This window comes from Cavia porcellus, unplaced genomic scaffold, assembly GCF_034190915.1.
Source record: "Cavia porcellus strain 051 isolate PalLab524CR breed Dunkin Hartley unplaced genomic scaffold, mCavPor4.1 scaffold_5, whole genome shotgun sequence".
Taxonomy (NCBI): domain Eukaryota; kingdom Metazoa; phylum Chordata; class Mammalia; order Rodentia; family Caviidae; genus Cavia; species Cavia porcellus.
Genome location: NW_026947488.1, coordinates 55,242,137 through 55,265,199, shown reverse-complemented (window position 1 = coordinate 55,265,199; position 23,063 = coordinate 55,242,137). Strand labels below are relative to the sequence as shown.

Here is a 23,063-nt window from a genome sequence, read left to right as displayed (position 1 = left end):
CTTTTATTTCCTGTTAGATTGCTTCCTCAGTATTTCATTTTCTTGGATGCTATCTTGGTTACTTTTTTTCTCATTGCTGAGACAAAATCCCTGATACCAAAAATGAAGGAAGGAAAGGTTTATTTAGCTTGTAGTTTTTGGAGGTTTCAGCCTATGAGCAGCAGGCTGCAAGGCAAAGTGGCATGGCACTGGGGCAAAAAGCAGTAGGGACCCTGGCCCCCTGCTGATTCTCTCAGTAAAGCTTCTAAACTTCTTAGGGTGACACAATGTATTAACAGATGCTGTTGTGAAAGGTGTCATTTTCCTGATTTTTCTCTCAGTGAGTTTATTGTTCACATACAAGAAGGCTATTAATTTTTGAGTGTTGGCTTTATCCATCTATACTGCTAAATTTGGTTATTAAATCTAGGAGTCTTTTGGTAGTTCTGGGGGTCTTCTATGTACAGTATCATGTCATCTGCAAATAATAATTTAATTTCTTTCTTTCCTATCATTATTCCTTTTATTCCTTACTTTTATCTATTTGATCTCACTAATGTTTCCAGAACTATATTGAATAAGAGTACTGACAGTGGGCATCCTTGTCTTATTCCTGACTTTATAATGAAAGCTTTCAGTTTTTGTTTATTTAGTATGATGTTGGCTATTGATTTGTCATAAGTGGTTTTTATCAGATTGAGATAAAGACCATCTATTCCAGTTTTGTGTAGGGTTTTTTTTTTTTTTTATCATGAATGGGGGTTGGACTTTGTCAAATGCTTTTTCTGCATCTATGGAGATGATCCTATGGTTTTTGTCATTGGCTCTGTTAACATGGTGTGTGACATTTATTGATTTGCATATATTAAACCATCCCTGCATTCCTGGGATGCATCCCACTTAGTCATGGTGTATAATCTTCTTGATGATTTGCTGCATTCTCTTTGCCAGTATCTTATTAAGGATTTTTGCATCTATGTTCATTCAGGAGATTGGTCTGTAGTTCTTTCTTTCTCTTTATTTTGTATCGGAAATTGAACTCACAACCTTGTGCTGTGCCACTGAGCTAAATCCCCAGCCCTGTAGTTCTTTTTAGTTGGATCCTTGTCTGGTTTTGGTATCAGGGTAATGCTTGTTTCCAGGAGTGAGTTTGGGAGTATTCCTTCTCCTTTGATTTTGTTAAAGAGTTTGAGAAGTAGGGAATTGAGTCTACTCTGAATTTCCCATGGGATTCAGCTGTGACTCCATCAAGGCCTGGGCTTTCCTTTGTCGGTAAGTTTTTCATTACATCTTCAGTTTCATTGGCTGATAATGGTTTATTTAGAATTTTTATATCTTCTTGATTCAGCTTTGGTAATTCATATGTGTCTAGGAGTCTGTTCATTTCTTCTGTGTTTTCCATTTTATTAGAATGCATATTCTCAAAGTAGGTATTGATAATCTGGGTTTCTGCAGGATCTGTTGTGATTTTATCCTTTTCATCCCTAATTGCATGGATTTGAGTCTTTCATTTTTTTGATATGGTTGACTAAGGGTTTTGTCAATTTTATTTAATTTTTCAAAGAACCAACTCTTCAAATGGTTGATTCTTTGTATTGTTTTCTTAGTCTCTGGATTAATTTCTATTCTGATCTTTATCATTTTCTCCCTCATAGGAGCTATGGGCTTGCTGTGCTACTTTTTTCTAGAACCTTGAGTTTCAACATTAGGTTGTTTATATGAGCTCAATATTAGGTTGTTTTTCTAATATGGGTATTGATTGCTACAAATTTCCCTTATAGGGCTACTTTCATTGTATCTGTAAGTTCTGGTATGTCTAAGTGGTATTATCGTTTAATTGTAGAAACTGTCTAATTTCTTCTTTACCCTCATCTGTGACCTAGGGGTTATTCAGGAGGGTCTTTCTTAATTTCCATGGGTTTATGAAGTTTTGTGGTTTCTTTTGCCATTGATTTCCACTTTCAGTGCATCATGGTCTGATAATATGCATGGGATAATTTCAGTTCCTTTGCATTTTACTTTAGCATGCTGTATGAGCCTTTTTGATTTAAATGTGTTTCTTATATGCAGCATGTTGTTTCTTGTGTCTTGATCCATTCTGCCAATATTTCTTTATTTGTCTTTGTTTTGTTTTTAATTAGATTTTTTGGGTATATTTTAGATATATGTAATGATCACATTCATTGTAGAGACTTTGTACCTGTACATGATATAACTTGATTCTTTTTTTTTTTTTCCCTTAAGCTCCTTTCAACTCCTCTTCCTGTTTCTTTGATTGGTCAACTGAGACTTCACATTGATGGTTACAGCTGATATGTATTGACTTGTCCTTGTCATGTTATTTTCCTGTTGTTGGCTCCCCCCCCCCCATTAATTGTTTGCCTTGCCTGTTGGATTTATTCTGTTGAGATTCATGGAGTTGTAATCGTTCTTACCTCCTTCTAGAATATTCTTCAGAACATTTTAGAGTGCTGGTGTGGTGTCCATGAATTTCTTCAAGTGTTCTTTGTCATGGATGTCTCTTTTTTCCATCAATTTTGAAAGATAGTTTTGTGGGGCATATCAATCTGAGGCAGAGGTTTTTTCTTTTAGGGTTTGAAATACTTCAAGGTCTCCTTGACTTGAGGGTTTGTGTTGAGAAATTTGCTGTGATTCTGATGGGCTTTCCTTTCTAGGTGATTTATTTTTTTTCTCTTAACAGCTTTTATTAACTTTTTTTTTTTTTTTTTTTTTTGAGGCAGCATCTAGCTATGTAGTGCAGGCTGACCTTGAGCTCACTTATGTAGGTTGGCTGGCCTCGAACTCATGGTGATCCTCCTGCCTCAGCCTCCAGTGTTCTGGGATTACAGACATATGCCATCACACACAGCTCTTAACAGCTTTTTTTGTTGTTGTCTTTTTGAGAGAGAGTTTTGCTCTGCAGTTCAGACTGGACTTGAACTCACTTAGTAACTCATGCTAACTTCAAGTTTGTAGTAAGCTCTTGCCTCTGCATCCTGAGTGCTGGGATTATAGATGTGCACCACCATGCCCAGCACTAACGGCTTTTACTGTTTTGTTTCTGTGTGGAGTTTCTGGATTCTTGACTATTACATGCTTTGGCGTAGTTTTGTTTTTGTTTCTAATTATGGATAATTGTGGTTCTATATGCCTCACTTATCCTGTGTATATCAAGTTCTTTTTCTCTGCTTGGGAAGTTTTCTGCCATGATTTCTTTTTTTTTTTTTTTTTTTTTTGTCTTTTTCTTACTGGTACCAGGGATCAAACTCACGATTGCCTGCTTGCAAGGCAGGCGCTTATGCCGCTGAGCTAAATCCCTAGCCCCTCTGCCATGATTTCTGTGACAGGGTTTTTATGTCATTTGCGCTATGTCCTGCATTTTCATTGACTTCAATCAATCTTATTTTGTTATTCTTTGCATTGACTAGCAGCTGCTGGATTGATTTCTCATGGTCCCTTACTGTTTTTAAGAAATCTTTCTTTTCATGATTGCTAACCACAATCATGTCTTCTGTATTTGAAATTGTGTCCTCATGTTGGCTCATTTGGCTGCATATACTTTCAATGAAATTTTAATTTTTATTATTTTTGTGTGTGTGTGTGTAGTTTTTTGAGACAGGATCTCACTGTGTAGCTTGGGCTCACCCTGAGCTCACTTTGTATCCCAGGCTGGTCTTGAACTTGTAGCAATCCTCCTGTCTCAGCCTTTTAAGTGCTTGGATTACTGGTATGCACCACCATGCCTGGCTTACAAAACTTAACATAAATCAAACTCATGACCTCACACTTACCAGCCAAGTGCTTGAACCACTGAACTAAATCCCCAGCCCTCAGTGGAATTTTAAATCTCCTGAATATCTGTTGAATCTGTTTCATGGGTTCATTTCTTTCCTATGTTGGGCACTCATGGTTTCCATCATTTTCCTAAGTACTTCTATTTTTTTAATCTGTATATATTCTGAAGTCACTAAGCATGTTCTTCATTATAGTCACCATCTCTCTGTTATCTAAGAAATTCTTTTTGATTTGATTTTTTTCTAGAGCTTGGTTCATCTGCTTTGTTACTTTCACTGTTACCACTTTAGAGAGTCTGGGTGGGTGGCTTTTGACTTATTCCACCTGATTGTCCCCTGGGTTTGCCTTCGGTGAGCTGAAAACCTGGGTTTGTATCTGATTTTTTTGTTGTTGTTGTTTTGTTTTTGTACTCAATCTGAAGTGGCTCAGGAGAGATAAGAAGGAAACAAAGTATGAAGAGGCCTTTAGTAAAGGGGCAGGGCCCGGTAGAGGCTCTCTTGCTAGACAAAGGGCTGGGGGCTGCTTACATTAATTCTCATCGGGTGGTGCTAAACTAGCTGGTGATAGTGGATAGGAGTGACATTTTATTTAGGGATTGGAATGCCTTTGGCAAGCGGGGAAAGTAAAGGCAGGAAGTCTATTTTGGATCCTAAGCACTGGGGAAAGAAGACTGATAAGGTGTCTTTTCATGGTCTCCTCACCATGTTGGACCTCTGCCATGATGTTTGGCTAAAAACCTATCAGTATCTAGTTTTAAGTGTCTTCTCATTTTTTTTTTTTAAGTTTAATTCCTGGGTTGATGCTTGTAACTTGCCTATAGTAGCTATTAATTTTGCACTTTTCACTGTATGAACTAAATTTGTTGGTATATAACAAAATCTAAAATGAACCGGCGAGGCTGTACCTTAAATTCCACTGAAGTTCAAGCTGGTTTCTGAGTGTGAGGCTGAATGATATACTCTACCTGCAGCAGTCTGTGCCTTCTGCCAGCTTGAACTTGGCTCCCTACTGGTTTGAACTCAGCTCTGTGAACCTGTCACTGGGAGCCAGATGGAGCCTGGTTGCAACTGTTCTGAGCTCAGTTGGCCCCTCTCCAAGATGGCTGCTGGCCAGTCACCCTCTCCGGGAGGACATCTGAACTGGAATGATTCATCAGCCACTGCACTCTGTGTTTCTTTGTGGAGGCCTCTGGAGTCACCAGTAGTCATGGTGTGCCTACAAGTTCAAGCTTACATGTGTATCTGATTTATTTCACTTAGGAATATGGTCTCAAAGTGCATCCATTTACCTGCGAATGTCTCCAGCTTTTCCTTATGGCAGAGTAGTACTCTGTTGTATAAAAAAAACCCCACATCTTCTTTATCCATTCACCAATTGATGGACATTTGAGCTATTTCCAAGATTCGGCTATTACAAACTGTGTCACTGTGAGCATGGGAGAACATATCTTGCTATAGTATGATGCATTTAATTTTTTTGGGAAGATACCTAAAAGGGGAATAGCTGGTACTATTGAGCCTCAGTCTTAGTTTTTTTGTGGAATTGCCACAATGATTTCCACAGTGGTTGTCCCAGTCTGCACTCCTACTTCCTCGTCATTTGTTATTGGTTGATTTCTTTCTTTCTTTTTTTTTTTTTTTTTTTTTTGGTACTGGGGATCCAACTCATGACCTTGCACTTAACAGGCAGGCACTTTAGCCACTGAGCTAAATCCCCACCCCTTGGTTGATTTCTTGATAATGCCCATTTTTTGGAGTGAGATAGAATCTGTGTTTTAGTTTGCATCTCAAATAACCAGTGATGTTGAACATTTTTTTCATACATTTATTTCCTATTTTTACTTCTTTATCTGAGAAATGTATATTGATCTCAGATACCCATTTTTGGATTGGGTCTTTAAATTTGGGGGGCTGGGGCCGGGGATTTGGCTCAGTGGCATAAGTGCCTGCCTGGCAAGCACGAGGTCGCGAGTTTGGTCCCCAGTACCAAAAAAAAAAAAAAATTTTTTTTTTCGAGAAATAAATTTGGAGGGGTCTGATTTTTTTGAGTTCTTTATATGATCTCAGTAGTAATCCTTTGTCTGAGGAACAGCTTGTAAACATTTTTTCCAACACTGAGTTGTTGCTTTACCAACACTGAGTTGTTGCTTTACTCTATTGGTAGTTTCTCTTGCTGTGTAAAATCTTTTTAATAAGATGAGATCTCCGTTGTTGATTTTTGTGATAGTTCTTGTGGGATCAGAGTTTTATTCATAAAATTTTGCCTACACTAGTGCCTTCAAGAGTTTTACCTGTTCTGTCTTTAGATCTTTAATCCATTTTTACTTTAGTTTACTGCACGGTGAAAGATATAGGTCCAGTTTTAATCTTCAGCATGTGTAGAGCCAGTTTTTCCAGCACCATTTACTAAAGAGGCTGTCTCTCTTCCAGTGAATGTGTTTGGCACCTTTGTCAAAGATAAGGTGGGTAAGTATGTCCGGAGTTGTTTCTTTATCTTCTAATCTGTCCTATTGATACTTAGGTCTGGTTTTTTGTTTTTGTTTGTTTTTTTCTTTTTACCACTATCATAATGTTTTTATTACAGTACCATTATAGTATAATTTCTTTTTTTTTATTTTTTTTATTTTAAAGAGAATAAAACAAAAGAGAACAGAACAAAGTAAATCAGAACAGAACACTGCAAGCAACATAGCACTTCACAACTAGAAAACCAGATATCAACAGTAGCTACCATAATGTTTTTTTCTTTGAAATAGTTGAGCATACCTTCACACACAATGATATCAAGTATAACAATAGAGTATAAAACCATTCAAAAGAATGAAAGTATTACAGGACTTCAAATCCAAATAACAGGAAATGAAGACTGCCTATTACAATATCTCATTTTTCTCAAGAAATTTGTCTATACCATCACACATAATAAAATCAAATGAAACAGAACAGGATAGAACCAATCAAAACAGAAGAACAAAAGCAAGGTAAGACTTTAACATAAGATGATAGTATATCAGCAATGGCTGCCATAATGTCTTGTTTTCTTCAAACTATCAGTTCATACCATCACACATAATAAAATCAAATAAAACAGAATAAAACCAATCAAACAAATGAATGAAAGCATTATAAGACCTCAAAGCAATGTAATAGGAAACCATATTACCATAATATATCCCATTATATTCAAAATAGTTGCCTCTACCATCTGACAGCATAAAACCTAACAAAATAAGACAGAACAAAGCCAAACCTAACAAAATTGTGTAAATACTATGAGAGTTCAAGATAAGACACTAAGGAATTGACAGTAGTTTCCACCTTTCCCTCTCAGGTATTTTCTCCTCTTTGCTCTTGGATACCATTAACTCCTTCTGTTTCTTATGCTAGGGTTCTCACGTATATGAGTTCGAACTATGTTTCAGCTATGAACATGAACTCCAGTTGTGTCCGTTTACCTGCAGGAGCCTTGAGATTATTCTACTTTATAGCTGGGTAGCTTTCCACTGCATGAAAATATCATATCTTTCGTATCCTTCTGTGGTTGATGGGCAAGTTACTCTTGTTTTTTTTTGGTCTCCTGCCACATGAAACAATTGTTTTCTCTGCTTTGATTTTCAGTTAAATGTGTTTCTTGTTTACAGTATATCCATGGATCTTGTTTCTTGATCCACTCTCCCTGTGTTTCTTTTTATTGCTGACCTGAGGCCATCTACATTAATGGTTCCAAGCGGCATACATTGGTTTGTCTGTACCCTGCTATCCTCCTGTTGTTGGCCCTCCACTTTTCCCCTTCATTCAGTTGCCTGTCTTGTTTGGTGATCCTTCTCTGCTGTTATTCCTGGAACCATGGTCATCTTTATCTCTCTCTAGAATATCCATTAGCACTCTCTGTAGGGTTGGTTTGGTGGTCATTTTGTTCTTTATCATGGAAGTATTTTATTTTTCCATCAATTTTGAAAAATAGTTTTGCAGGGTAGATCAATCTGGGTTGGAAGTTGTTTTCTTTCAGGATTTGAAACACTTCACTCCAAACTCTTCTTGACTTGATGGTTTGTGTTGATAAGTCTGCTGTAATTCTGATTGGTTTTACTTTATAGGTGATCTGTCTCTTCTCTAATAGCTTTTAATAGTCTATTCTTGTGCTGAATTTCTGGGATCTTGATTATTATATGTCTGGGTGTAGATTTCCTTTGGTTATGGCTAGTTGGAGTCTTGTATGCCTCACTTACCTGCATGCCAGATCCATCTCCCATGTTTGGGAAGTTTTCTTCTACTACTTCTGTGAATATCCTTTTCATTTCATTTGTGTTGACCCTTGCTTCTTTGCCTACACCTATCACTCTTAAATTGTGCTTCTTTTCATCATCTTGCAGCCATTGAGTTATTTCCCGATTCCGTGTTATTTTTAAGAGATCTGTCCTTTCAAGATCACTAGCTACAATCCTAACATTAATCCAAACATTTCAAGGTTTGAAAGTCTATCTTCAGTGTCTTTCAAGAAGTTTTGCCAGCTTCTGATTGAATTTTTAATTTTGTGGATCTCTCTTTGAATCTGTTTCATGCATTATAATTCCTTTCTACATTCATTCAAGGGTTCCATCATTTTCCTATGCCCCTCTTTTTTGTCTGTGTCTTCTTTAGACTGGCTGAATAATTCTTTCAGTATGTTTGTGATTTCTTCTTTTACCTGAGACATTATTTCTGATTTGACTGCTTTTACAATCTTATGAAGTTGTTTCCTTCTTCAGTTGCCATCTTCTCAGAGATTTCAGGTGTGTGACTTACGTTTCCTTCCATGACTGTATCTCCTAGACTTGTGTGTGGGCTAGAGGTCTTGAGTTTGCCTTTTGCTCCTTGGTCTTGACATTCTCCTGGGTTCCTCCCAACAAGCTGGTTGTGGGGCTCTAAGCACTTCCCATGTTGGCTGCCCCTAGGCAGTGTAGGGGGATGGGACAGGCACTGGGTTCCTCTAATTCCAGATTTACAGGGAGGTAGCAGGGTGTGGAGTGGGTTTCTCCAGACCTATGCAGCTGTGGCTTCACTGAGGATCAGAGGTGCATGGAGGTGGGGTTGCTTCTCAGCCTGTGTATCTACACTGGGACTCCTATGATGGTGGCAGACACATAAGAGTGTGTTTGTCTGAATCTGTTAGTGATGGCTGTCTGAGGGAACCAAGGGCCTCCAATGGTGTCCTACGGATGCACAGGGTTTACCTGGCTGTGTGTCCCTGCTTCTGCTGGCTGCCTGCAGGAAGAAGCCTTCTGGTGGCAGCTCCCTGAGGGTGAAAGTGGATCTGCTGATTCTCTCTGCCCACGCTGGCTGCCTGCAGGACATGGCCTTTTGGTGGTGGCGCACAGCAGGCAAAAGTGGATCTATCTGTCTTCCCCAACCGGCACTGGGCTCATGGAAGAAAGGGCCTCTGGTTATGGTGCCTGGCAGGCAGAGACAGATCTCCTGGTTCTTGGCCCACGATTATATGCCTTTGTTGCCCAGGATTGCCTTTGCTATTCTAGGTCTCTTCTGATTGCAAATGAATTTTAGGATTTTTTTTTCTAATTCTGTGAGATTTGCTATTAAAAGTTTGATTGGAATTACATTAAATCTGTATAACACTTTTGGAAGTATGGCCGTTTTCACTATATTGGGTCTTTCCTACCCAAGAGCAAGGGATATCTTTGCATATTCTGATATCCTCTTCAATCTTCTTTTTCAGAGTACTATAGTTTTCAATGTAGAGGTCTTTTGCATCCTTTATTAGATTGATTCCTACGTATTTCATTTTTTTGGATGCAGTTGTGAAAGGTGTCATTTCCCTAATTTTTCTCTGAGTTTGTTATTTATGTACAGGAGGATTATTGATTTTTGAGTGCTGACTTTGTATCCAGCTAGGCTACTGAGTTTGATTATTGAAGCTAGGAGTCTTTTGGTAGTTTTTGGGGTCTTCTATGTAGGTATCATGTTATCTACAAATATTGGTAATTTAACTTTTTCCTTCCCTATTGTTATTCCTTTTATTTCTTTTATCTAATTGCTGCAATATTTCCAGAACTATAGTAATTACACTGGTGACACATGTTTGTCAGCATCTTGGTGAGGAGTTTTGCATCTGTGTTCATTAAGATGATTGACCTGTAGTTTCTGTTTCTTTTAAGTCCTTGTCCAGTTTTGATATCAGTGTAATTCTAGCTCTTAGAAATGTATTCTTTCTCTGTTTCACTGAAGAATTTGAGGAGTATTGGGATTAGGTCCTTGATGAAGTTTTGGTAGAATCATTAATGAATCTGTTGGGTTCTGGACTTCCTTTGCTGGTGGTGCTCAGGAGGCCTTCTCTTGGAGTCCATTGTCCTCTCAGAGCTGGGTTGTAGAGTGAGACACAGAGTTAAGCTTGCTGTGAAATGGATGTAAGCCTTTCCTGTGGCCTGGATTGATCAGCCTCAGCAGGCCCAACCCAGAAGGGAGTGGGGGGGTCAAAGTATGTGGGGTGTGGGAAGAGCACTATCTGGGCATTGTTGACAAACTTCTCCTCAGGAGGCTGAATGGAATCTGTCCCTTAATGGCCTCAGGCATCTTTTGGTCTAATGGTTGAGTGGAGCTCTAGAATTCATGCCCCAAGTCACCATCAAAGTTCCTGAAGATTCTGAGCCAGGCTGATATCCATGATTTTAGAAACATGGATTGTGGCGTGCTTTGCAGAGGCTAGAACAAAAGACAGAAATCTATGTACTTGTTTGAGAATAACAAATTGAACAGGAGCAGTGGCCTTCTGAGGAGGCCTCAAAACACCGAGTACTCTGGGCTTCCTGAATGGGTGGTGACTAGTATGTGACCCATGTAGGCCAGCTCTGGGAGGTGTGCTGCATGTTTCTCTCACCAGTAGCTGGCCTGGTTTCAGGCCTCTCATGTACCGCCACCAGGAAGCTGTGGCCTGGCTGTCTCCCGCAATCAGATCAGTCATTCCCTGTCAAGACATAGTCACCATATCCAAGTGAGATAAGGAGTCCAGAGATGTTAAGTTGTCCTTTTCTTCACCTGTGTACCACAGCCAGACAGAATAGAGAGGAGGGCGGGTCCTGAAGGGCAAAAGGAGGCCCTGGGAGTGATGCTTATGTGTCCTGGATTAGCAGTCAGGTGTGGGATGTCTAACCCAGAGCTGCTGTTTGGGATCCCTTTTGAGTTAGGTACATGGAGCCCATTTGGCCATGGCTTGGGGGTGAGGACATGGGTCTTTTCTTTGGCTTCTTTGGGACCTGGAGGCTGCTTGTTGACTTCAGCCTTTGTCTTCCTTGTGAGAGACAAGCCCAGTGTTCAGAACCAAAGGTCTCTTCTGGGGAGGGACATCCAGCTGTGATGGGTATCTGGTCAGTCCTGGAGAGCCACCTCTGTTAGTCCTAGGCCAAGGTGATTATTTAGATTTATGTATCATGAGTTTTGGACCTTATAACAAAAGAGCCCATGAAAACCATCCAAATGTTGCCACCTTACCAGCTTCCCTAGCCTGTAACAAAAAGCACTTCTCAGCAACACTGTGTAAGCAGGTGCTTATCAGGTGATACCAGAACTTTTTCCTCCTTTAATGAGGGTCCTTTGGACAGCATGTCCCCTCTTAGCCTGAGGATGCGTCAGTGTGGTATCTAAAATGTCCTTCCCAGTGTTCCAGCACAGCACTCAGCACATGAAGGCAAACCAGTTGACATTGTTCTCCTTGAAAGTGGAATGGGGACCAAGAGCCTGCTTGTAGACAGACCTGTTTTTGTTAAACCTGGGTACCAGGCTGAGCGACAGGATTGTTTAGGGGCATGGGCTCAGGTGAAGGATAGGACTATTTAAGGGCTGGGAACAGGTTTGTTGACAGAACTGTTTAGGGGCATGGAGTCAAGGAAACAGCTACTTAGAAGTGCTGGGTTATTTTTTCCTCATGGCACCAAGCTTAAGTGCCAAAGTCAGGGAAAAGAAAGAAGAAAGGTGACTGTGTTCATGTGGCCTTCTCCTAGTCCTGGCATTATCTTTTTCCTTGCTCACTAGGCTGGGCAGAAGTGTGACAAAATGGATGTCATGGTCCCATCTTCTTGAGTTCATGCTCTGGAGTTGGAGGACTTCCCAGAGGAGCCAATAGAGCGGAAAGCAGAGTGAGGTGGGTTAGGAAAACAGGAGATCAGACTGAGTTTTAGAAGGTGCTGTACCTGGAGTACTGAGTAGAAGCAGGTAGGCCCTGCCTCTTGTCTCCTATGGTGTAGCTCAGGTGAAAATAGGAGTCAAGGTATGAGGCCCTCAAACTTCCCGTCCAGTGCAGAAACTTAGGATTGACTTGCCATAGGTTTTAGGGGCTCCTGCTCCTGGAATAGCCATGGTGCCCAGCTCTTCTGCAGAGTATACCAGTGCCAGGAGTTGGGAGCCTCTGGCCTGGCTTATTCAGGTTTCTTCAGGCTGACTTAGAAGGCAGGGGCTGCCCAGGGTTTCCTTGACTTTGCCCCATTCTTGCTCAGTTTTAATCCCTGTCTCCTTCTACAGAATGCTAATTCTCTGTTTATGTGCCTTCTCTTTGAGCAGACTGCCATGCACTTGCAGCTGGTGGTGGCAGTTTGGTAAGCTGGCTTCCACAGCTGAGCCTTGTTGAAAGTCCCTCCGGTGGGGCAGATCTGGCCTAGTTTCTTTGTCCCTCTGCAGTGTGGAATGGCTGGCTGAAAAGGACCTTCTTCTGGAGTGCTCACTTATGTGCAAACAGCATCAGGATTGAAGAGCCTACCTGGCATAGGGTATGAGTGTGCGCATTGTGAGGCAGGATTGCCTAAAAGTACATACTTACCCTGGGCAATCTCTTGGCTCTGTCACTGAGTTTGAGGTAGTTCAAAGCTGGCTGCTGTTGGCTTCCCAAGGAAAGATGCAATTGAATGACTTTCATTTGGGCAGATGGTGAAAATACAGAACCCACTGGGTGGACTGAATTTCTAGTGCTTGTGAAGTCACATGGCCAAGAGTTGGATTTGCTCTGCTCCATCCCAAGGGACAAAATTCCTTGAAGCTGGTTTTTCAACAGTTTGCTCATGATTCATGAGTTTATGAGACGCTGTCAAGCAGGGTTGGCTCAGGCCAAGAATGAAGTTCTGTGTATCACCGTCCTGCTAAGGGTCACATTGTAGGTGCTGCTGTTGTGTAGTTTCAAGGGTTGTGCCCAGGGTGTCCAGAGGCTGCAATTGTATACTCTCAGAGCCTCGCCACCTCATCCTTCCCAGAAGATGTGCAGGTGGGCTCTTCAGTGACTTGAGCTTTCATATTTTAATCTGGGAGGTGGTAATTTAGGGGTTGGTAGCCAAGTACCTGATTGAACACAGCTGCTACCAGCCACTTCCCACTTTATGTGGCTTAGCCCTAAGACACCCGAGTGTATCCTGGCTGCCCAGGGATTCTCTTCTGGGCACATGAGGAGCTTGGCAGGTTTGAAAGCACTCTCAAGTACAGGTGGCAAAGCTGAGCCTCTTGGACACTCACAGATCTCATGCATCTGTGAGTGGCAGAGCTGGAATAAAGACCTACATTTGTGCCAATGCTACCATATTTGCTTGTTTCACGGATGTGGCTTTTGAGTTGTGATTTCAATCTTGTTTTTGGATCACTTTTCTGGGTAGGATGCCAGCTGGCTTCATGGCCACTGGTGTCCCATCCTTGTTGCTACATGACCTTCATCTGAGCCAGCAGGAGAGAAACTTCATGAAACTGTGGTGTAAAATTGGAGGATCTGCTACTAGTAGTCCCCAGGTGTAACCCAGAGAGAAAGAGACAGAGAGAGACAGAGAGACAGAGAGAGAGAGAGAAGACTTTTGACCAGGGGAGTAGCACAGGTTTAGAGTGAAGCCAGCAGAGTGGTAAGCCTTAGAGAGCTGCTGCAGGGCTGAGGCAGACCTGGATCAGAGGAAAAGGGCTCTTTGGGTGCTAGGGAAGTGCATCTGTGTCCTGCTCTGAGGGTAGTGCTGAGCAAGCCCCTCTGCAGACACTGAGGAAAGGTCCCCCTTTAGGAGAGAAGGGTCAGGGCAGTAATGCTGCTGGGTAGTAGTGAGGTTAGTTTCCCTGATGTACCTTTCTGTAGTCTTGTAAGGCATAGAGGGCACCAGGACCAAGGAATTTGCCAAGTGCTAGGCTGAGATCAGAACCACCCAGTGTGTTGGTTACTTTCTTTCATTAGAAGAAAAAGTTAATTTAGCTTACAGTTTGTGGAGGTTTCAGTGCATACTCATCTGGCTCCAAGGCAGGATGGTATGGCAGAAGGGCAACCTTCATAGTGGCTGTGGCAGATAAGAAAAGGGACAAGAACAACAGGGCAAAGGAGAGAGCAAGCCTCTTTTCCTCCCTTATATTGTAAGTGGGTATAGCACTCACACCATCTGGATGCCCTCTTGTACAGGCTGAGAATGTTTACAAAATAAGGAACCTCTGCTGAATCACTTAAACTTCTGACCTTCTCAAATTGACACAATGGACAATATCCTAGAGAGGTAAGGACATGTCCATTACACCCAGGATGGAGAGTTTCTCAGTTACTTAATGAAGCTTCTAGACTTCTCAAGTTGATGCAGTGTACCAACTATAACACTCAGCATAGCCTTTGCATCTCTTGGGCTGGACTGTGTGCTGGTATGGAGGGCTGTCTGGCCATGTGGGCAGTTCGAGGGTTCTCTGCTACATCAGTGACCACTTCTCTCCAGCCCATTTGAAGAGCCTTTTGTTCAAACAGGCTGACTCTGGGCCTGCGGGCTCCTCTTCCTTTTTTGACTCTAAACCATATGGGTGGTGGCCCCCTTGGTGGCCCTGCTGCTCCTGCTTCAAGGGTACTCAGCAGGGATTGGAGGCAGCAGTTGGCTGCAGGTTTTCAAAGTAACCTTGAGCAGACACAGACCTTTTGCTGGGCAGTGGCAACAGGACAGCTTCAGACAGCCACCTGAGTAGAGTGGATGGGTCAGGGAGGTGCTGCCTGCCGGGGTGTGGTGCAGTGTACCACTTATTCAGCTGTTGCCCTACGACATCAGAGTCGGCTCCAGTCACTTTTGCTAGCATTTTCTTTGACTAAGGCCCACGGATGTGTTTAGTGGGGAGGATTCCCACTGCCTTAGCTGAAAGTGCTGATATTTTTTTTTTTTTCTAAGAAAAACTCCAGCATTTCCAGGAATGGCTTGTACCTGCCTATTTCTAGTTTTGAAAAACTTTCTTATTGAGGCTGAGCAACGTGAGCTTTAGGAGGCTACAGATAGTGGAAGAAGGATTCAGGCATCAGGAACCGAGTATTTCAGTCTTGCTACTTACTATGTGACAGGACAGTAAGAGCAAGACCTTGGATAAGACCTTGTGTTGATCTTTCCTCGTCTGTGGCTTTAACATCTTGTTGTCTGCCATATTGTCAGAGAGGTTGTCTAGATTGCCCACTATGCCACACAGTAGGTCCTCACAGATGCTAGTTCCGCTCTACTACAGTTCTGAGAAAATGATACCACACTGTTTTAGGTGAGTGATTTTAATAAGTGTTCTGTAATGGACATGGTCTTCGCACCATGGAGTGAGTGGAAGTCAGTGCTGGTTAGGAAAATGAGTCTGAAGACAGCCACTCTGTTGGGGCACAGTGCTTGGCTGTCACCCTTTCCTGCTGGGACGGTACCTGCCTGTTTCCCCTCCTTCTCTGTACCTACAGTGTTTCTTAGGATTTCTCTGGCTTTGTATTTTGCCTAAGAGTTGTCATCTCCCCCTGAAACATTTTGCTGTCTCCTTATCACATAGCTCCTGAAAGCATCCCCTTTGACCCAGATGCACTTGCCTCACCTTAGTGGGCCCCTTGACCTGCTGCTGTGGTCCATAGGTACATTTGCAAAGTTCTTCAGTCCCCTTCATGAAGCCTTCTCCTTCAGAGCTTGACTCCTAGAGGACACAAGCACAGATGAGCATCAGGAAACTATGATGGGGACAGTTAAGCAAGACGAAAGGGGACTGCTTCTGACCAGATGTGAAGCAGAGGTGGGGGAGTCAGCTGCAAAGGAGCCCCATCATCTTGCACACCCTCTCATTTTGCAGGTGGAAACTCTGCAGGAGAGGGAAGGCTTTTCTGCCAATGGAAGCTATCATTTGAAAGCTCATGCCCCAAGCAAGGCACTTACAGCTCTTTGTGTGGCAGGAATGGGACAAGGTGCTAGGAATACAGATTTATTTTTCCATTTTTTCTGAAACATAATCTTGAGCCATGCTCATTTGGTTTAAATTCCCTAGAGCTATTTGGGAGAGGATAGTGGGCAGGCCGTGGGCAGGGAGTTAAATCTGGTGCTGGTGGCTGCGCAGTTGGCAAGCGTGCTGCTGCAGTGACTGAGCTGCATGCAGTTCCGTGCACCCAGCTGGCCCACAGCACGGCCCAGACGCACACAGGGGCTGCTGACTGCTTAGTGCTGGGCACTCAGGCTTGGAGCAGGGGACTCACAGATGTCTCCTGGGTGCTTGTGCCATGCCAGGCCCTAGGCCAGAGGTGAGAAAGTGATGACAAAGGGGGCTCACGGTTGCGGAGGGGAGGCAGCAGTGCCACGGCACTCTGGGCACGTGGGCTGCCCCTCAGGCTGCACCAGGCAGGAGACACTCTCAGAATGTGCCTCTCCCTGTGTGAAGAGTCTGCAGCTCTTGCCTAGTCACTTAATTTTAGAGGATCATTTTGATACACAGGAGGTTCATACAACTCTTGGATAGCTGGCTTCTCTTGGAAGGGATGAGAGGACATGAGGAAAGAGAATGCTCATTTTTTTCACTCTAAGTAAAAGTTGGTTTGGCCCTCTGTCCCCTGCCAGCAACCCAAAGTTGAGAACTAGGAGATGTCCTTAGCCACACTTGGAAGAGAGCCTCATTTTCTCCGAGGAAGCTCCTCTTACACAGAGGTCACTTCTGTCCACGAGGCTGTGATGCCTCTGGGGATCAGCCCCAAGAATGTAGACCACAAGCAGATACTAGCAAATGCATGCTAGAGCTCCAATGGGGTTTGTGGAAGAAGCAACTCAGTGCACCGGGATGCAGGTCCTCTGCTTGAGCATTGGGCTTAGAGACCTCTTAGACCCCCTTGGTCTCTGTGTCTCTGTTGGATGGCCACGCTGTTTTTCTTCTGACACAGGGGCATATAGTGTGACAATCTTGTTTGTTTGCTTGCATGCCAGGAATGTGAGAGTCAAACATTTCACAGCTTATACAGGGTGAGAGGTCAGAGTAGTTGGCTGGACTTTTGCCACTGTGGCTGCTGAGATCCAGCAGTCAGAGCTCAGGCATGCAGGGGCCTCGGCAGAAAGCAGAGAAGAATGGATGGGCTGCTGAGGGAAGAGGTGGGTCACAATACAGTCTCATCATCATGGGCGCCTTTGTCTTTGCCTTTTGATGATTTTTTTTGTATTTGTTCCATTGTTGCTTTGCTGTTTGAAAAAACTAGACAGCATGGGTCCTTTGCATCTGGCAAGGGAGAAGTAGTATGTGATGAAATGACTGGGTGTGGAGCCAGCCAAGCTCCCGGGCTCAGCACGTCAGTCTCAGCAGGAGAGTAGGGTGGGAGCTACATACATCCAGTACTTGTAGATAAGCATAAGCTCATGAAAGACTGAGTGATCCTTCAGGAGAGGGCATGGCCTTGATTGAGCCTATACAGCACCCCTCCTTTCCAGGAGTCAGATGGGGACAGGGCTCCCAAAAGGTGGGCCCTTCTGGTGACTGAGGCAGCAGGAACTGCACTGCTGAACCCCAGCCAGCAGCCACTGCCCAGGCACACTTGGGAGTCCCTGTGGAGGAACCCAGAAATAGGCCCGGGCTGTGGGGAGAGAACTCAGCATCCCTACCTGGACCTGGGGCCTGGTACATCAAGAGTGATGGAGCCAGGCATGGTGGTGCACACCTGTAATCCCAGCCCTTGGGAGGCTGAGGCAGGGGCACTGCCATGGGTTTAAGACCACCCTGGTATACATAGCAAGTTCAAGGCCAGCCTAAACTACTTAGCAAGACCCTGTCTCAAAAAAGCTAAACAACAAAAAGGTGATGAATGAAAGGAACAGGCTACTCTGAAGATAAAACAACCTTGAAGAACACCTGTTGAATCTGATCACTGGCACTAATAAGAAGAGACTCCTAAGCCCTTCTACCTTGGAAATTTTACAGCATACTTCCAAGGGGAACTTCTGGTGGAAACCAAGCATTTGGAAGGGAATGAAATACTAAGTGCTAGAAACCTCTGGGGCCTGTCTGAGGTAGTCATCAGAGGCACATTGATGGCCTTTACTGGATATATTTAAAATGAAGATAGAGGGGCTGGGCATATGGCTCAGCAGTACAAGCACCTGCCTGGCAAGCATGAGGTTATAAGTTTGATCCCTGGCACCAAATAAATAAGAAAAAAAAAATGAAGATAGAACTTAGTATAAAGAGCTATGGAAAAGCAGCTCAGAGAAAGAAAAGAGCTTTCTGACTCAGCTTCAGAGGAGTACTGAGGAGGCCGGTGGGCTGAGGTGTTGGTGAGGGGAGAAAGGGAGGCCCTGGTTAGGACAACCTGGGTGAGGTTGTGTGGCCCCTCGCAGGCCAAACCCCAGAGCATACCAGCACTGGAGAGTTTAGTCTCTACAGGCATGTGGTGCTTACCGACAGGCCTATGGTCTGAGAGATGTGTCTCTGGGAAAACACCGTAAACATAGACACATGCTTACATAAACCAAGAGGGCCTCATTACAGGGCCTCATTTCATGGGACCACTGTTGTGCCCACTGTCCTTTGATGCCCCAGGCAGCTCGTAGGAGTCCTGGGCTGATGAGCAGGATCTTCCTTGGAAGGTGTTCTTTCCAGGAATGCAGAGGTGCTTGGTGGAGAAGCTTTGAGGGCCCTGCGTGGGAGGACTGCAGGCCTCACACGACATGCTGATCACCTGCTTCATTCCTGACAGTCCTGAGACTTGGTCCTGGGGAAAGCACCAGCACACCTGACCTAGAGGGCTCCTAATACCTGCTGCCTGGTCCCTGACTTCCTGCTGGGCTACCCAGCTGCTGCGTATGTTTTCCTGTGAGGCTCCTGCTGTTGTCACTGCTCTGCCTCTGACATCTTGTTCACAGTTTGGCATTTGGTGGTTGAGTGACCACAGGAAAGCAGAATGATTTGCGAAGTATTTATTTGGTCCCTTAGTTGCTGTGCCTTCCTGGAAACCTGCCAAGCTCTGGGGAGGGAAAGGGTCTACCTTTTTGGAGACTTTCTTCTCTTTTGTTTCCTTTTTTCCTTCAAAATCATTGTATTGTTTTCTTTGTATATTACGATAATGCTATATACTTATTTAAATATTCAAAGTGTGAAAATGGCAACTATTTCCAAGAATCAAGTAAAGGTTACCTGAAATTGCGCCACCTTCCTAAGTCAGGCCTGTTAACTGCTTGCTAACTACCTGCCTGGAGGGGTAACTGAGTGACCCAGTCCTGTTCCACTCTACACTCAGGCTCTGCACATGGAGCTGGTATTAAGCAAATGGCATCCCATCATCTGTGATATCTTTCACCTGGTATTTCACACGGTCTGTTCCTGGGCATCGCGTCCCCCCCCCCCCCCCCGCCGCCTTAGTAAAGGTCGATCTATGTTATCCAGATTCCTGGGGTTGCTGGAGGTGAGGCATGCCCATGCTCAACGCTCCACTTGGCTGGAGAAGGCAGCTGACAAGCAGGCACAAACTGGAAGCTTTGTCTTTGTGTCTCCCCTGGCCTCATTCCTTCCACTTGGAAGAGTAAATGCACAAACTGTCCTCAGAGGATTAAGTGGATTAATGCAAGTGACGTTGTCTGAGCCACTGTTCACTGCTGTTGGATACTTTCTTGTTACACCATTATGAGTAACTCTGAGAGGAGGAGCTGAAGGTGAATTCTGGAAGCATTGGCAGGCATGTGCCTTCCTGCCCCATGTGCCTGATCCAGGTAGCACCTCTAAGCCTGTCTCTCCTGAGGGAGCAGAAATTGCCTTGGTCCATGGCTTTGGAGTCCCTTTATGGCACAAGCCCTAAGTGGTCCTTTTTGGCATTGAGCAGAAGGTGCTTCCCAGCATTCCTCTTGTATCCAGCTAAGGCTTTGCTGCTAGAAGCTCAGGAGACTTGCTGTTTCTTACCCTGCCCTGAAGGAACTGAGATGGCTTTTGTGACAGTAGCTATGCTATCTTCATCTAAGAACCTCTTTTATCTAGTTTTGCTTTGAGAATGCCAGACACTGGCCATAATACAGATCCAGCTGGAGGAAGAGATAGTTGTGGCTGTGGTCATGTGGCCAGAAGGACTTTTAATGACTCTTTCTGGAATGGATTTCAGACATATAGGGAAGAAATATGTTTCTCGTCAGGAGATCATGCCTTTCTCACAGTTGAGACATGCTCACTGGCCCTCAGTGGCTGGTGGTACTTACACCCAAAAGCTACACATAAGGCAAGTGGCATGTATGTCGCAGGGATGTATCACATTGGCCCGCTACCCAGGCACCCGCAGTAATGTCCATCCCAGCCTCCTTCCTGCCACCTGGGTCCATGACTGTTACAGTCATCATAGCCATTAGGTCATCCTTGGGGCTCCCACTTCTCTGGTCAGCAGCAGAACTTTGGGGAAGGAACGTGGTCTGGATTAGAGGGATGAATTCTGTGCACATCAGTGCATCTCTCTGCCCTCTAGCTTCTTGTGGAATTGAGGACAGTGATAAAGCCGGGACTGTCAGTGTGAGCTGCCACGTTCACTTGACTCTGCTATCTGTGCTCCCACAGTCTGGAGTTCTCCACAGTGGCACTAGCACTCAGCCATAAGCAAGCTCTTTGGGCCCAAAGCTGGGGAGGACTGGAGACTGAGTGCTCTGTCCTTTGTCCCCTGGCTGTCATCATTCAGGAATAGCTAGTCTTCCTATGTGTTTAGCCTCTAGATGACCTGTGGTGTTTCTGTTTGTTTGTTTGTTCTGTTAGGGACCTGCCATCGCAGTTGCCTTTTCAAGAACTGGGGAGTATTTTGCTTCTGGAGGCTCTGATGAACAGGTGAGTAAACAGTGACCTCAGGCATCCATAACGATCCTGCTCAGCACTCAGCAGGAGGCTGGGATGGGCCCTGATGACTTTACTGGAGCTTGTGGTTGGGGTGCTCAGATCCAAGTCCTTTGGTGCCACCGAGCTAGTCCCTTGCAGGCCTACCCTTGTGCCGGTGTCTCAAAGCCCTCACTACTAGTGTAAGTTGGAAGGAGTTTCTAATTATAGGAAGTGTTACTGAAAAATATGGTGAATATTAAAATCTTTAAAACTTTTTTGCAATAAAAGACATTTGCCATTAATCTCTCTCAAACACACATCCCATTTTCTTGCCACTTTCTGAAGCAGTTCTAGAAGCTGTGGCTCATGTCTTTAGTTGCACTATTGTGGTGGTCTTAGTGGTTTTTTTTTTTTTTTTTCATTGTTGTGTATTTATTTGTTTGGTCTTTTTGAGACAGTATCTCAATATGCAGTTCAGGCTGGCCTTGAGCTTACTTTACCTCTGACTGATCTCAAACTCTCAATGACCCTCCTGCCTCAACCTCTCAAGTGCTGGGATTACAGGTGTGGGCCACCATGCCTGGCTGCCTTAGTGTTTTGAGTCAATTAAAAATATTACTTTTCAGGCCAGGGGATTTAGTTCAGCAGCATAAGTGCCTGCCTGGCAAGCGGGAGGTAGTGAGTTCAATTCCTTGGTAACAAAAAAACACAACAAGAAGAAGAAGAACAAAGACATTTATGAAAAACATGTACTTTTCATGGTTATTTTGATTTTGGGGAGCAGCCAGAAGCCTCATGGTGCCCGGACTGGTGAATAAAGTGGGTGAGGACACTCCATGCTTCTACAAGCCCGCCTTTTCTTTGGATGGTGCTCAGCAGTCTCATTCACCATATTTTTCATTGCAGTATGTAAATATAGTCATGAAAGAGGGTTTTTAAGTGAGCAGGGTTAATGGCAGTATCTCTTAGTTAGTTAGTTTGGAGACAGGCTCTGGCTGTATAGGTCTCTCTGGCCTTGAACTCACTGTACAGTCTAGGCCAACCCTGAATTTGCAGTGATCCTCCTGGGTCAGTCTCCCAAGTAATGGAATGACAGGTGTGCAGCCACTGTACCCAGCTCAGAGTGTTCTGTTTAATGTAATGTAAACATTCAAAGTGTGCTTGGATCACCTTGGTAAACAGATAACAATTAATGGCTACTTACTGTGGTGGGGTCTGGTAATACAGTTAACTGACAAGCACTTCACATCTCACTTAGTCCTCACTAAGGCCCCATGGAACAAGCCCTCTCCGTCTTATTTTATAGATCAGGAAACTGGATCCCAGTAGATAGCAAGGCTGGAATAGCACCAGACCTGCCTTTGCAGCCATGGTCCTGGCTGGGGAGCCTCTTGCCCCATGGTCTGCTGCCCCTTGCTCCCAGCCCTGTACCCTTTTTGTGTACTGTTGGAGGGGACAGCATTTTCGTTATCCTTGGCTGCAGAGAGGATGTTGTGAAGTCCTGTCCCACTTCATTGCCCTTTGTGCTAAGGCTTCAGATTGTTTCCATGGCACCCCCTGCCCAGGGTGCTAAATACCAATGGCCTATCTGTTGGTGGGCACCCTGATACTGGGATCTAGCCAAGAACCTAGCACTGGTGAGACTAGGAGCACCGTGGAGTCTGCCAGCCTGGGGTCTCTCCCAGTGGTATGTATGCATTGCAGGGAAGAAAGGACGGCTGCTGTTGGGCCACTGTTGACCTGCTGGGTTGCTGAGGGACCTTCATGCCATGAGTGCCAGGCTTCATGGCTCAGGCAGCTTTGCCTAGGCAGTCCCATCTCATTGGCCCTTTATGAGCCCTGGCCTCAGCAGAATGTACTGATTTGGTTTGAAGGTCTACCACAGAGGCAGAGGATAGCTGGGGCCTCTTTGGCCACCGTCTAGATAAGGGATAGCAGATGTCTTCCCAGCCTAGCACCAGTCCTTATCTGGCAACCAAAGGAGGCAGAAGACAGAGGGGTGCCGCAAGCCTTCCCTGACTATGAGGCCTGACTTGTTGCTTAACGGACATAGGAACGGGTACAGTAGACACAAACAGTAAAGAGAGTTGTGGGGAAATAAATTCACAGCCAAGTGCCTGGTGGGAAGTAGGGTTTGCACCTGTTCTAACCCTTCCTCAGGCAACAGGCTATGAGCTCTTAGGCTGTCTCAATTGATTAATTGATTGGTTAGTCATTGATTTGGGGATGGAATCCAAGGGTGCTCTACTCTGAGCTACATCTCCAGTTTTGTTTTTGTTTTTT

The 23,063-nt window shown here is 44.2% G+C and overlaps 1 protein-coding gene across 10 annotated transcripts in view; it reads left to right on the top strand.

Annotated features, from left to right (window-relative positions):
• Positions 1-23,063, top strand: part of Poc1a (POC1 centriolar protein A) — a 90,713-nt gene that overhangs the window by 23,488 nt on the left and 44,162 nt on the right. For all 10 annotated transcript variants that reach the window (XM_063248964.1, XM_063248968.1, XM_063248963.1 and 7 more), the window contains one exon: positions 20,724-20,792. In XM_063248964.1, coding sequence (XP_063105034.1) covers positions 20,724-20,792 — 69 coding nt within the window. The remainder of the gene's footprint in view (positions 1-20,723; positions 20,793-23,063) is intronic.